This window comes from Pseudorca crassidens, chromosome 2 (genome assembly GCF_039906515.1).
Source record: "Pseudorca crassidens isolate mPseCra1 chromosome 2, mPseCra1.hap1, whole genome shotgun sequence".
NCBI lineage: Eukaryota > Metazoa > Chordata > Mammalia > Artiodactyla > Delphinidae > Pseudorca > Pseudorca crassidens.
The window spans coordinates 38,308,263-38,324,233 of NC_090297.1; the positions used below are offsets into that span (position 1 = coordinate 38,308,263).

Here is a 15,971-nt window from a genome sequence, read left to right on the forward strand (position 1 = left end):
CCTTCTGGTGAGCCTTGTTGACTTCACAATGAATGCAAGAGCTCCCACCCCATAATTAACTTCATTAAATAGTGAATGTATCAAAACAATGGATTGATAAATTGATGACTAAATGTATCTATATGTGAGTCCTATTATAATGAGAAGGCAATAGAAGTCCACACAGGTGACATTCTGAGTTCTGCAAAATGCTAATTACATCCTTCCCTCCGGCCTCCCTTCTCCCAAATCAAGGGCAGTTTTAAGTCCTTCATCCTTTTTATTAGCTTGACTCATTTTAGAAGTCTCTGGGATTCATGATGGATGATCACCGCCCTGGGTCTTAATCAGAAGTCCAAACACATACTCAACAGTAAGTACCTCCTTGCAATTTCTCAAAGACCAAGTAAAACCTTGTGTCGTCTTCAAAGAACTCAATCAGCTCCAAAATGTTCCTTAAATAGGGAAAACAGTATTATATATTGAAGCCCACTTACAAATACACAATGAAAAAACAAAACAAAACAAAAACCAATGCCCTGTAACAGGGCAGAAATCAACTTGAAATCAGAATGCTTATTAAAGCCCCATGTTTGAGAAGTAGCCAGTGGTGTTAGCAAGATTCAGGTCACCTTATCTTTCCATAATGTTTAGTCTCTGGTGTTTTCACCAAGTCTGTGCTGTCAAACCCCAACCCTAAAACCCACTAGGTAGAGTTATAAAAAAGTCCCAGTCACATTAAACTGAATAAAATCTGCAGCCGACTGGAAGCAATTGCGGCTAATAACACTGAATAGTAGGTGTGTGTCCTGGAGGCAAGCAGCAAATAATTACCTGCCCTCCCTCTTGCCCATAAATCACGGGGCAGTATTTACATTGCCTGGAGAAAATGGAAACATCTGTCAAATAGACTTGGGGCCTAACGTGGGCACCGCTAGGCCCTAACTGCTAAGCGCTACTTAATGAAACGGCTGCGTTCCCGGCCACTGTAGCACTTATGGCCTTCCCCGGTGAGCACTCTCTGCCTGCCTGAGCGTTACTGCGCTCTGCCAACAAGGTCGTCTTGTAACTCAGTAGGGAAGCCACCAGCCTGGATATTGGAGGTGTTGGGGGCTTTTTTTCTTTTAAAGAACGAAATAAACCAAGTAGAGTCTGTAATGCTGAACTCAGAAGCTGCAGGGCTGAAAATAAAAATCTGTTCCTCATAAAAAATGCTGACCATTTTGGGAGACACCGGACATTTACTAGCAAAAGGGCGTCCGAATAAGATGGCCAAATGGCCTAATTTGAAAGAAGACTGTAGAGGCAGTGCCTGGAGTTAAATCAACAGCAGCCCCCTTCCTCCAAGCTTAATGACAAAACCATCAATACTGGCCACTGGCTCCCTGCTGACCCTGCCATGGAGGGAGAGAGAGGCGGGAGCGGCGTCTTAGAGGTCACCCTGATTTAAAGCCACAGTGGGAGAGCCATTCATTTGGAGAGGGTGGTGAGTAGACTAAGACGGGGCTAGACACCACCTTGGCCCAGTTATCAAGCAACGAGTGTGAAACAAGGTTCCAGGACCCTTAGTAGCAGCTGCACGTATATAAGTATGCTAGGAACAGAAAGCGCAAATAGTCTTAATAGTTCTCATCATCCTCATCTATTAACTAAAGCAGGTCCCTACAGATTTCTACTAGGCAACACTTAGCCAGCCTGCTTTCCACAGGCGCTTGAAAGAAATAAAACCCCGTTTTTTCCCAAGCAGCCACTGATTCAGATTGCTTGCTCTTCTAACTTGCATAAATTCCTGATATGTACAGTATTTCAGCCTAAATAGAAGACAGCTTCTTTGCTGCTGCTGCTTTTCCTCCCTCCCTCTCTCTCTCTCTCTCTCTCTCTCTCTCTCTCTCTCTCTCTCAACACTGAAACATGGAAGGAGTTATACACAGTTCTGGGGGAAAGAGTGAGAGCTAACTGCTGGGGTCAGGAGACGGTAAGAATAACTTCCTTTTCTGCAGCCAAGCATCCCCCCAGAGAAGCAGCAAGTAACCCAACACTATACTCACTTGTTTCCTTGACACTGATACAGCGTCTCCACCTCCCGAAATACCCTACTCCGACTGTGTCCTGCATGTTTTTCAATGATCTGTGTGAAAAATAAAATCTGTCATATACACCCACCTGGTCAAAACACCCCTCAGCGGGTACCCTCTGGGACAGCGCAAGGCCAAATTCAGCCCAAATCCAGTTTCAAGCGCAAGTCTGGAGTAGGCCTTGTGGCTCTGTCAGCAAAGCAACCGACTGGCCCCAGGGCTTTCTAGCCCACCTGGGCTTGTTTGACTCTGGCCAAGTACATCACCATCGAAGCCTGTGAGGTTGCTACCCCCAGCCGCCCAGGGGAGACCGAGGCAGCCAGCAAGACAAAGAACCAGCTCTACCAAACTCCTACCCTGAAAACATCTCTGTCTGCTTTAAGGATAAGAATTTACAAGCTCTACTAAAGGATCTTCTAGTGCTGGAGGAAGAGCAAGGGGAATAAGGGATACAGTGAAGAGGAACTAAAGCCCCAAGGCCCAGCTCAGATGCCACCTCTGCAATTCTTCTGAGAATCTACCTTTGGCAGGCACCGTATTAAGTCATTTAGGTACATAATCTCAGTTAATCCTTAATCCTTAATCCTTACAATCCCGAAAGATAGGCAGAGGTAAAACATTTTGCCCACAGCTCTGGTAAGTGGCAGGGCTGCAATTCAAGCCCAGAGCTGCCTCCAAAGCCCTTGCTATCCTATACCTGCTTATATCCTACACAGCTTTTTCTCACAGAACCTAGAGGCTCTGTCTCTCCTACGATACTGTGGGCTGCTCCCCCTCCCCACCTGTACATGGAGATGCCTGGCAAGTACTGACTGAAGGAATGCGGGAGCCAACAGCTGAGCAGGTGGTTTACACAGGGACTGGCTGACCGTGCACATCTCTACAGACCCATCCAGAGCCCCAAACCGTTGCTAGTAGAGCCTGTGGGCAAGTCTTCTGCAGAGCTGGCTCTGCCTTATAGTTCCATGTGCGGAGTGGACAGACATCTGGTTCCTTCATTCCAAGACTGCTGTCAAGGACACTTCACACTTCTCCAATATGCAGCAGCACAAACATCCACAATCAAGTAATTTTCTAAACAAGTACATGTCTGTTAGTAGACCACTGAACCCATTTTCTGAGCTGTCAGAGAGGTGAGGTGCTGGGGCACAGAAGCTATTCAGCTCATTTGTTCACCAAGCAGATCAAAGTCAGGAAGAACTTTCTCGCCGGCAACTATTCAGCAATGGCATACTTTTCTGAGGAGGTAATGAGCTCCTGCTACCAGAGATGGGGGTGGTGGGTGCCAAACATGGAAAACTATGTGAAGAGTTACAGGGGAGGCTGAGGACCAGATTACCTTGAAATTCCATTCCAACCGTGAGACTCTAGGATTCATCAGTTGGATGCCTGTAGGGAAAGTCCTAATAAAACCAAGTACTGTGGAGCCAGGCTGGAGAAGTAGCCCACGTCTGGGGAGCTTTCAAAGAACAGAAGAGACATGAGACGTGGGCAGAACTGCTGAAACCAAAGAATTGCCAAGCCCAGGTCTGGTGTTTGCCCAAAGATGCCATGGAGCATGAAGGAAGGGCAGCCTTGAAGAAATAGTTCTGTCATCCATAAATGTATTCACATCTTTGAAAATCAATTTACATTTGTGTTTTTTACCACACTTAGGCATATTTTTTTAAAAAAATTACTTGTAATTTATACTGACCTGTTTCCAACAAGGAATCGAGATAATGCTTTTGTTACCATATGAAGCAACACTCCAGCAAAAAGGGACATGGCTTAGCAGAAGTGTTCTCCTTTATAAATCCAGCTGGGACTAGGACTATGACCAGTTGGTTAAAAGAAGAAACATTTCTTTCAGGAGCCAATTTGGCTGGGTTTGCCCATATGAGGCGGCACTTAGACCTGGTGGCTCTGGCAGATGATTTGAACACTTTGCTGGATACCAGAATCACCCAGACAGCTTGTTAAAATTAATGTTGCTGGGGCCTACCTCTAGTTTCTGATTCAGGAGGTCTGGGATAGGGCCAGATAATTTGTATCTCTAACAAGTTCCTAGGCCATGCTGGTACTGCTGGTGCAGGGACCACACTTTGAGAACCACTGCTCTAGATCCATCCCTTCTTCCATGTAGAGTCGGCAAATGGAAGCACAGAGGGATACGGTGAGCCACTCCACGGTCATGCAGCTGGAAGTCACCTCTCCTGCCACGAAGCTGAGTGCTCGGTCCTCATCACCACATTGCTGTACGTCACTTGTATAGCATCTTGTAATTTATAAAATGTTTCTACTTCTACCAGTTCATTTTTGTTTTCATCTTCATAACTACTCCCTGAGACAGGAAGGGCAGGTATTATTATCTTCATTCTAGAGATGTGGGAACTGAGGCTGAAAGAGGTTCAGTGACTTGCCCCAAGTCAAACAGTAGTAGTTTGTCAAAAGAGAGATTCAGATAGGCCCTCTAATTCCAAATCTGACTGTCTGCTCCCTGAAGCTAACTTCATTCATTAGAGGCATTGTTCTAAGCACTTCACACATATTAACTTATTTAATCCTCATGACAATACTATATACTATATCGGTTCTGTTATTACACTCATTATACAGATGAGGAAACTGAAGGACAAAGAGGTTAAGTAACTTGCCCAATGTTACACGGCAAGTAAGTAGAGAAACCAGTGAATCCAGCTTCAGAGCTCCCGTTCTTATTAAGCCACTATATCGCAGAATATAAAATTTATCTGGTTTAGGACAAGCTAAGACTGACTACCTGCAAAGTAAAGCCTGGCATCCAGATGAGACACTCACTTTGACAGCATACTCCTTGCCACTCTGCAGGCTCACGGCACCTTGAACTTTGGCATAGGCTCCCTCTCCAAGCAGCTCAGAGGTCAGTTTGTACGTATCTAGAGGTGAAACGGGTGAGAAGAATAACAAGATGAGTCACCCCTTTGCATAGAAGGAAAGAAGAGCTGTGTCACTTGGCTTCCCCAGTCTGACAGCGCAGGCGCACGAGGACTCTGCAGTGCTCAATGACGAGAGTCTAGTGCTCTCAGCCGCCTTGGGACTCGGCTTCACAACGACCAGGCCACATCACTGAAGGATCTTGTTCCTCATTTTAGAGATGAGGTCAGTGAAAGAGGTTCAATTCGGCACATGCTTCCCGAGTACCTACTATGTGCCAGACGACATCGATGGGGACACAGCTAGGAATAAAGTATAGTCCCTGCCCTTTGAGAGTCACGATCCAGTGGGGAAGACAGACACATACACAAGTGACCCCAGAATAAACCAGGCAGTGGTCAGCACTCTATTGTCACAGAGGGACAAGACATAGTAAAAAAAAGCAGAGGAAGGGAAAGGTTAAATCTGTTGAGGGAGTCTGGGGGATCCTCACAGAAGGGATGTGATTTGAGTGGACATCATTCATTCATTTACTCATTTGTTGAGCACCTCCTATGTGCCCAGCTCTGTGCTAGGAACTGGTGATACAAAGGGGAATAAAGCGCTGTTTTATTTTATACCACACACAATGGAAGTCGGTCGGAGGTTTTTTTTTTTTTTTTTGCGGTACGTGGGCCTCTCACCGCCACGGCCCCTCCCATTGCGGAGCACAGGCTCCAGACGCACAGGCCCAGCGGCCATGGCCCACGGGCCCAGCCGCTCCGAGGCATGTGGGATCCTCCCGGACCAGGGCACGAACCCGTGTCCCCTGCATCGGCAGGCGGACTCTCAACCACTGCGCCACCAGGGAAGCCCTAAGTCGGAGGTTTTTGAGACATTTTCAGAAGTCACCGGCAGGAAACAGGAGATAGAAGTAAGATGCAAACGGATGCCTTGAGGTTTTTAGGGTGCTGAGTCAGAGCGGCTCTAACACAGCAATAGGCCTGGGTGAAAGTATATTTAGGTGGCCTGCCCAAGGCCCGCTCCTCACAAAGAGCACAAGCTCTCTGACCCCCTTCCAAAGGAAGCCATAGCTCTATCATGGTCTCTGCCGAGGCCTCTCCTCCCTTGGTCTCCATTCTTCAGCTTTTTCCTCTTGAGGCAGCCTAGCATTTAAACCCAGAGACTACTGAGCAGAATACTTTTAACCATGAAATTAGATTTTATCACTCTTAGTCATCAGAAACCCCATAACTGCACAAGCCATCCCTGAATAACAGGAAATACTCTCGTGTTCATTGAAAGAGGAAGACCTGTTGATTTGGAAACTATTCTAAAAAACCTTGGGACTTTTGTTCATTCCCCAACCCCCTCTGCCATGCACACACATCTACTGTTAAAGACAAACAGACAAAACCTACACTAAGCACCCTGTTGGTTCCATCAAGGTTTGGTCTCACAGCTGTAAGTATTTTAAATGACGTGCTTCTCTTACAATGGACACTTGGGTATTAGCCTTTGCGTGTGTCAGGATAGGTTGGTGGCTGGAGGTCCAATATTCCTGACTCATAAAGGGCTTGTTTTTAGGACCACTCTACAAAACAGTCAGTTCACTAGTATGTCTGTAGTGTTGGTAAGAGGGACCGTAAAGAGAAGCTATTTCAAGTTTCACGATGAAAGAAACAAAATAGATGATGGGGGCTCGGTCACTCCTAGGAGGAGCTACTTATCCTTTCAGTCCTTCGCAGGAGTGTCCAATGAGTCACTTCATCCCATCTGGTGCCCAGTGATAACAGGACCAGCACTGAGCCTGGTGCCTCACACACACTGTTCAAAATGTTTGACAACTCAACATCGTGTCCCCTGAACACAACATGCACTATTAAACAGAGTCAAACTCATCCAGCACAAGTAGTTGCAATCTCTATAAGCTGAATTCTCTGCTTATAGAATACTGAAGTTTCTTTCCTTCTTTCTTTCTTTCCTCCTTCCTTCTTCCCTCCCTGCCTCCCTCCCTCCCTCTTTCTTTCTTTCTGCCGTGCCACGTGGTTTGCGGGATCTTAGTTCCCCAACTAGGGACTGAACCCTGGCGATGGCAGTGAAAGCACAGAGTCCTAACCACTGGACCGTAAGGGAATTCCCTAGAAGATTTCAGTTTCATTTGCAGCCATGGCCCTTGACGTTCCCTCTTCCTCTGACATGGCTGTTCTACCTCTCGGCAGCTCCTCCAGGACCAGCTGAGGGAAAGATCACATCTGAAAAGCAGCTGAAGCATACCAGGCGATCTCACTCCACGTGCAACCGTGACACACTGGCCTTTCTGCTCCCTGATGAAATGCTCAGACCATTCAGAGGAGGCTTGTGCACCATCCAAGAGCTTCTCCCATCCCTGCACTCTCTATCACCCCTTTCTGTAAACTCTCTCACCCCTATCTTTCATGCCTATCACACGGAGAACCATGAAGCTGGCTCTAAGATGATGCAGCCTATGACCTTTACCCCTGGGCTACCAGGACACTCCTCCCATGCCTGGGAAGCCACCAACCCAGCTCTAAGAGATCAAAGAGAGTGACCAACCTTCAAACTTTCCTGGCAAGGAGTCAGTGGCCCGGGCCTTCCGCTTCTTCTTCTTCCTCTTGTCACTTTCTGCAATGGGAACAGGTTCACTGCTGCCCATCTCTGGGAGAAAAGAGGAGATAGAAGGGAAATATCACTGGACTGATCAGGCTATAAGTTCACCCAAAAGGAAAAAAAGGAGGGGGGGACCCAGGAGCTTTCCACTCACATTTTAAAAATATCTATGAGGGCTATTTATCTGTTTTGACCCAAGAAGCAAAACTAAAAGCAAAACGATTATAGATCATTAACTGTGGAAAGGAACTCAGACAGATACGCTAGATTAAAAGAGGATAGCAGAAGCCTGCTGTAACCAAGCTCATTAGCACATGGATTTAGATCTGCCCCCAAACAGAACAACGAATCCTTAAGCAGAATCCCACATGTGACATCCTCCTTCAGCCTCAGCACCAGAAAGGCAGGACCCAGGGAGCTTAAGCAGGAAGGGAGGCGGGTTTGCGGTGGGGGGGGTGGGGTGGTCCATGCAAATGAAATCGCATGCTGCTCAGTAACATCCCTGTGGATGTGCATAGGGACTCAAAAGGCCCTCAGTGGAGGCTGCCTCTGTGACGGTACAACAGGGCAGGGGTGGGTTTGAGGATGGCCCTAAATTCCTTCATGTCCAAGAGCACAGACTTGAGTGCTTGGGAGGCCAGCGCATACCCTCCCTCCTCAGCTCCTTATTTGAGAGGAGGCAGGTAGGGTCCATTCAGAAGCCTGCAATTGACGGGTCTACACCGGGTTGCTGGATGCAGTCATTTATTGCAAAAACATTATTATCTCTCTGGCAAGCACCTGGCTCCCCACCTTAAAGGGAGGATTTGTGAGGCAGACATTCAGACATTGGACAGATTGGGCAGGAAAGGGTGGGGACAGAAAGAATAAGCATGAAGACTGAGAGGGGGAAAGAGAAAAGGAGGAATAATGAACCAGCAGCCAATCATAGTCCTGTTTCTAAGACACTGGAGTAAAGGCCTTCCCATGTTAAAGATAAATTACTTATAGAACATGCCATGCCCTTGATCCAGAGTGGAGCCTTAATACTCTTCGCCTGCAGTTAGAAATAATAAGATTTCTCTGAAGTCTCTGGGTCTAAATCCCCACCAGGGTGATTAAACCTTTACATCCTTCTAAAATAGAGGCGGTCGAGCACTGATGGGGCATACAATGTGAGTGACTTTTAGACCAACCTTCAATAAACACAGGCTCTGGGTTGCTGGATGTTTTTTTCTGAGATTTTGAAATGGAAGCTGGCTCTTTGCCCATTGAGGGGAAAGGCCCACTCTCTTCTCAGAGGACCCCAGCTGAACATGATCAGAAAAATGGCAAGTCTGCTCAGGAAGATTGATTAGAGCCTACGCACGTCTACTGCACACTGTTCTCAGAAGCAAGTACACACAACCATTAGGAGAAAGCACACAGAACAATGGCGCATTTCAATACCACAATCCAGAACCTGGTTAAGCAGCCAAGTGTCTGACAGCTCAATTGAGCTGCATTCTTCCTCCCATTTCTAGGATCTGATGACAGTAGACTTTCATTTACACTTTAGAGAAGATAAACATGTGGAGGAAAGGAATCCACAGAGGATCCCCAAGTATTACTCTAGCCAACAGCTTCAAGCACAAGATATACCTGGGGACTGCGACATGCTATGAATTCAAAGAACCGAACTCAAACGGCAGCAGCCAAAGATCCACCCTCACCAAGGGAAATCAAAAGGAAAAGAGCTGCCCAACACAGTGAGAAATTCTACAGAAATGAAACAAGGCTCACTCGTCTCCAGGACCCCAGGAGAGGGGTGCTGGCCATTGGGACAGCAGGCTGAGAAGGAGGGACCACTGCCCCTCTTGCCCTGCCCTTGAGTGCAGTCCAGTGGCACCCCTCCCCACCCCATCTATTTTCTCACCAGCACTGCGAGCTGAGTGCAGACAGGACAGATTTGGGATTCACTTCTCTTCCTCCTTCCCCTGCCCACACTCTGAAGGAGGGCCAAAGTACAAGCAAAACAGCCCAAAGGCAGCAATGGAGAGGAGCAGCAAGACAGCTGGCGGTGTTATAGTTCATGGGGGACGCGCAGACATACTTATGACTCTAGCTAGAAAACCCCGTTAGCTGCAATTTATACTTGGTTTTCACCACAGCAGGGCTGAGGGAGCCTCTCGTGGAAGAAGCATACCTCTGAGCACTGCCGCATACATGGTATTAGATTTTATGGCTTCACACACAAAAAGATCGAGTACCTGGTCTATTCTGCATGGATTTCAATGGAAGAGGGTGCGCCAGAAGGGACAAATGGTTAAGACTTTCCTTGGAAACAGAACTTGTTGAAGGAGAGTTGTTTTTGAAACTAGGAAGAAAAAAATGTAGGAAGACAGTGAAGTGAAAAAAACATGCTTAACTTCCCTGTTTACAGCGGGGGGAGCGGGATGGAGATGTGTCATAACCTTACCAAAGGGCTGAAAGCTCTTCACCTGGAGTCTGTCCATACACTCTATTGGGACCTTAGTTTATTATGCATGCAATCATTTGAGAAAGGCTTCCTCAGGGTGTGAGGCTCCACAATCAAGCTGGCTTACCTCCTTCCTTTGGCCTAAGAACTCCTCTCAGCCATCAAAACCCAGCTCAAAAGTCTCCCCACCTTAGAGTAAGTTAAGGTTTGCACAAACACTTTTGAAATCTATGCAAATAGATGGTGTTACTGCACAGATCACGAATCCGGTGCTCCATCCTCTGTTCCCAAACACCCTGCTAGCAGCTATACTAGAGCACTGGTTTTATTTGGCCTTGAGCTCTCTCTACTGTTCCTAAAGGCCAGGGCTATCCTTGCCTGTTCATCTCTGCGTCTCCTATGAGTTGTGGTGTGGTGTCAGACATGTATCAGGCATCAGAAAACGTGTACTGAAATGAGAATGATATGAGAGGACGCACATCCTCGGGGTTAGGTGCAGGCCTGTCACCCAGGCCCTCTAGGTAACGAGTGCACACACTGAAAGAAACGTAGGTACACCTTTGCCCTGCAGGCAGCACAGAGTAAGGCTTTACTCAGTCTATGAATTCCCTGATAAACTCCCTCTCAACAAAGCCCTATGACTCAAAACGTCCTTAACTTTCTAGCAAGAAGCCTGGTCTTTGCTATAGGATTGGGCGATGTGTCTGCTATTTCAGAGGAGGGAGTGAGCACTTCCTTCATGTCTGTAGACAGACCTCAGCTGGCATGGAGGCTCCCAGCACTTCACTGCCTCCAGCCCTTGCTTTCCTCTTGGGCCAGGCTTGGCGGTCGGTCCACTACTTGTGTATCCGCGGAGGTAGAGCTAGAGAGGAAGCACACTGCTGACAGGGAAGGCTCGTGGGCTTGGCATCGGGAGACCTAAGTGAAAGTCTGGTTCAGATATTACTAGACGTAGCACCAAGACCAAGTTACTTCGCCTCTTAGCGTCTCCGTTTCCTCATCTACAGGTTAGGTTTAAAAATAATACCTGCCCTTTCCAGCAATGCTGTGAGGACCCAGTGAGCTACTTAATATAAATGCACTTCAGAAAAACATATATGGGGCTTCCCTGGTGGCACAGTGGTTGAGAGTCCGCCTGCCGATGCAGGGGACATGGGTTCGTGCCCCGGTCTGGGAAGATCCCACATACCGCAGAGCGGCTGGGCCCGTGAGCCATGGCCGCTGAGCCTGCGCGTCTGGAGCCTGTGCTCCGCAACGGGAGAGGCCACAACAGTGAGAGGCCCGCGCACCGCAAAAAACCCCCCAAAAAACACATATATGTATGCATAAGTCTGTATGCACATACAACAGAGTAGAAAGATTAGACAGAAATACACAAAATTGTTAAACTACTACAATCTGAAAGAGCGCCTATTATGTGCCAAGCACAGGTATTTTACATACATTATCTCTAATTCTTACACTAATCTCCAAAGTAAATATTTCACCATATTTCAAGTGAGGAAACTGAGGCTCAGAGGTTAAATTACCTACCGAACACCAAACATCTAGTTAGTGGTTTAACTTGGATTCAAACACAATGCTGCCCTTTCAAGTCCAGGTCACATCTTATCTATAGTAGTTTTCTCTGTGTGATAGGGTGATTTTTATTTTCTTCTTTATATTCTTCAGTATTCTCCAAATTGTATACAATGATGTTTATTACTTTTTTTAAGTGCTATTGTTTCAGTCAAGTTTCATCTTTAACAAAATACACACTAACATTTCTCCAATGCACACTGGAATTTAGAGTCCGATTGTACAGTTTTACAAATTATACCTAGATTTCTTTATATTGAAATTCAACAGCAGGCAAAGAAAAAACATTTCAGGAATATTGGGGCCCTGAATTTTTATAATCTTGGGAAAACAACAAATGGCATTTTAACTTTTATCTTTATAAATGCTATGTTTTAAAAGGAAAAACTCTGTGAAAAAACCCCCAAATAATGCACGGAACATCTGCACCTGAGATACACCCTTTCAAATCCTGGTCTTCACACTGTGTGAGCTTTGGCAAGTTGCTTAGTTTCTCTGAGTATCAGTTTCTTCATATACAAAATAAGGTCAGAGTAAGGCCTGGCCTCCCTGGATCACAAGGCTTTTGTGAGGATCAAATAAGAAAGGAGAAGTGAAAGCACTGCTGACTTACTCATTCAACAAATACTGTTTTTTATTTGGCACCTACTGATTGTCCAGTGCTAGACAGTGAGAATATAAGAGAAGACACAGTCTCTGCCCTTATCGAATTTAAATCCACTGACATGTAAAACGATTTCAATTCAGTGGGACAAGTGCTATGACAGGGGTACCAGGTGCTGTGGAGCAAAAGACAGGCGGCTAACTCACTATAGGTCACTAGTGACCAGTTTGATCACTAGAAGAAGGGACAGCTAAGCTGGAGCCAGCCAGGAACCAGCCAGGGTGGGGGCTGGAAAGAGAGACAGAGGAGGTGCATGAGCTAAGGCCTGAAGGAGAGGCAGTATGGCCAGCTAGTGCCACTGCAAATTGTTCAGGCTGGCTGGAGCACAGAGTATGTGGGGAGTGATGACAAGTCAGCTGAAGGGGTGAGCAGGGGCAGATCATTTGCAGCTTCACCACCATAGTATCATCACCATCATCACTATTATGTGTTTCTATTCCTAGGCATAAGTTTATCTTGTTTTCTCCATTAAAGTAAGTGTAGGGATGCATATTCTCCTTTCTTTGTAAAACAGGTATTCATTGGAGGCGTAGTAGGTGCTAAAGATACAGTTCCAACCACCAACCTGGCTCCTTCACGGGGAGAGGGCCCAGAGGACCCACAGAGCAGATGAGGAGCGGCTGAGGGGTCTCACCTGGGGGGACTACCAGAGCCACAGATATTCCTAACATGCCAGTACCGAGCCACTGTACAGCCCACAAGTCGACCTCAAGGCCCCCCTTCTGAAAGAACTGTGTCATTTCTCCATGAGGTCTTATGAGCCACATGGCCCCCAAAAGGCACCAGATCTGTTCTCCACCTTTTGGTAGAGCTTAAGAGAACTAATCAGCTCTAACATCTGGTATGTCACACCAAAGACGATCATTCTTCCCCAAGAACATGACTCTTCTGGCTAACTCAGCTTGACAAACTTAGCTCATGCTCCTCTCCCAACCACCCTAGAGTTCTTTTCAAGATCTATGATTCACTTCCCAACATGTGACAGCTAGTTCCCTCAGTCGCTAGAGCTTTCTAGAGAAGGAATAGTGGTGACAGTAAGCTGATGAGGGTAATTATCAATTCATCTGCCTTCTCAGTCATCAGCTGGCTGAGGGCCCCCAAACAAATGGAGAACTGAGAAAACGAAAGGGAACTGAGGAAATGAAAGGAAGGGGGATGGACACTCCTAAGGAAGAGGCCAAGATTAAGAAATCTGAGCAGAGGAGGAGGCAGTGAGGAGGAATGGGGAGACTAGCCCGGGACACTTACTTCTCTGAAGCAGTAGTAATAGTAGTGGTAGTACACACACTTACATGGTGCTTACTCCATGCCAGGCAATGTTCTAGGCATTTTACAAATACCACAGTTTACATATACTGACTTACTTAACCTTCACAACTCTATGAGGTAAGTACAACTATTATCCACATTTTACAGATGAAGAAACTGGGTGCAAAAAGATTAAGTAAGTTGCCACGATCACATCGCTAGTAAGTGGCAGAGCTCAGATTTAAATCTAAACAGTCTGGCTCAGAATTCAAGCTTTTAACTATTACAGCATACTTAAACATTAATGCTGAAAGGCAGAAGGGGACAGCCAGTCAGAGTCAGCTGGGCACCAACAAGAATGCTTTTATTTAGAAACCTTAGCACAGAGCCTCCCCACTGATGTGCTGTGAGTGAGATACTGATCCTCTCACCAGGCTGAACAACATCATTTTCTGTGTGCTACGATGTCCAAAAGGTTGGGTGGCACTGCTCCAGCTTAAACACAAGGGCATTACGACCATATTATCACGATTATATTAATCTAAAATCTAATTTATCAGAAGTTTCCTCTCCTTGCTCTGAGATAGCTTTGTGTTTTGGCCTGTTTTGTAGGATGAGCTACAAGCCAGTCCAACCACATTATTCCATGTTCTGGTATCAGGACAAGGCTACTGTATTCTTCTTTTGTCTGACCTATTAGTTGGTTGATTTGGTTTCTGATGGTATCACTACCACGTAGGGGACAAGGTCAAGGGTACACTCAAATGGAAGCTAGTCAAATTTAACACACGGTGGATGAAAGGAGTCCCCCTGTGAAATCAGCTTGTCCTGATCAAAGGACGGTCTGTTAATGGGATTCCAAGGGGCTAAGGTATTTCACAGGTTTGCTGCAGAGTCCAGTGTGTAGTGGGGCTGGGCAGCATTACGCAGATTGCAGTCTCTCACTCAACTACAGTGAAAGCAGCTTGAGGCCCACTAAGGTGCCAGAGGGGTGGTGATTCACAACAGGCCTCAAACAGGCTGGGATGGTAAGATTCCCAGGGGCAAAAGGTCTAGCTTCAGGCCCACCTTCTTCCTCGGTTCTGATTCTGGGATCATATGCAGCCTTCAGAGCTCTCACTGCATCACCTGGTGGAAGGAATGAGAACAGGAATGGTGCAGGGGGTAAAGGGAGTGTGTACTTAAGAAATAGCAAGGAGGAAAACAGAACTACCATATGACGTAGCAATTCCACGTCCGGGTATTTTTCTGAAGAAAATGAAAGCACTAACCTGAAAAGGTATCTGCTCCCCATAAGTAAACAACCTAAGTGTCCACTGATGAACGAGCAGATAAAGAGTGGGAGATACACACACACATACACATATACATACAATGGAATAGTATTCAGCCATAAAAAAGAATGACATCTTGCAGTCTGCAACAATATGGATGGTCCTTGAGGGTATCAGGCTAAGTGAAATAAGTCAGACAGAGAAAGACAAATACTATATGATCCGCAGGACTTCACTTATATGTGAAATCTTAAAAACAAAACCAAAAAACAAGCTTATAGACACAGAGAACAGATTGGTGATTCCTGGAGGTGGCAGGTGGAGGGTAGGTGAGATTGGGGGTAAAAGGGGTCAAAAGGTACAAAATTCCAGTCATAAAATAAATAAGTCATGGGATGAATGTACAGCATGGCAACTACAGTTAATAATACTGTACTGCATATTTGAAAGTTGCTAGGAGAGTAGATCTTAAAAGTTCTCATCACACACAAAAATTCTGTAACTATGTATGGTGATAGATGCTAATGAGACATTGTGGTGATTATTTCACAAACATCAAATCATTATGTTGTACACTTGAAACTAATATAATGTTGTTATGTCAATTATACCTTAATTTTTTTAAAAAAGAAAGAAAGAAATAGCAAGTAGGAGTAAAGGACTGGATTTGTGTAAGCAGGACTGTATAAAAAGCTGAAAAAGGCTGAAGTCAGCTCATCCAAGCTTATTAATATGGCCTACAAGGCCCTCCAACATCCAGTGCCTGTCTACTTTCTAGCCTCACTAACCATCAGTCAGTCATTCTTTCAAGGAAAAATGAAAATAGGTAGTTCAGCTTGCAGTTCACAACCTCACAAGTGCTTCCTTGAGACAAGCGCTGTGCTTTGGTATGCAGCAGGAGTGCTTTCGAGCATTTCCACTGTGTCATGCAGAACATTAAAAAGATGTGTACTCAAGGGCTGAGATTCAATAAAATTAATAACTTTTACTGCTTCATCAAGGACATACTTAAGTGAAAACGGCATTTTTTTAAAACTGTGAGTGCATAGCAATAAGAATACAATGACTGCTAGTGCAGTTCAGTGCCACTGCCTTGATTCGCGCTAAGGCATCAGCAGTTTTGCCCACTGTTGCTTTGCAACAACAAATAGCATCTTGGCACTATTATGAAAGTAGTCTTGACCTTGCAGATATCTGAAAGGTTTTCAAGG

At 45.9% G+C, this 15,971-nt stretch overlaps 1 protein-coding gene across 7 annotated transcripts in view; it reads right to left on the reverse strand.

The window, feature by feature from the left end:
- MKNK1 (MAPK interacting serine/threonine kinase 1) overlaps positions 1-15,971 on the reverse strand; it is a 54,303-nt gene that overhangs the window by 15,582 nt on the left and 22,750 nt on the right. For 5 of the 7 annotated variants that reach the window (XR_010940820.1, XM_067726024.1, XM_067726023.1 and 2 more), the window contains 5 exons: positions 9,788-9,894; positions 7,506-7,607; positions 4,854-4,951; positions 2,028-2,107; positions 361-434 (listed from right to left, as the gene is read on the reverse strand). Coding sequence is in view for 6 of the 7 variants with exons in the window: in XM_067726024.1 (XP_067582125.1) it covers positions 361-434; positions 2,028-2,107; positions 4,854-4,951; positions 7,506-7,607; positions 9,788-9,803 (370 nt within the window). In the remaining variant the exon portion in view is untranslated. Of the gene's footprint in view, positions 1-360; positions 435-2,027; positions 2,108-4,853; positions 4,952-7,505; positions 7,608-9,787; positions 9,895-14,554; positions 14,615-15,971 lie in introns of all 7 variants that reach the window. The other 2 variants (XM_067726026.1, XM_067726025.1) reach the window with 2 other exon arrangements.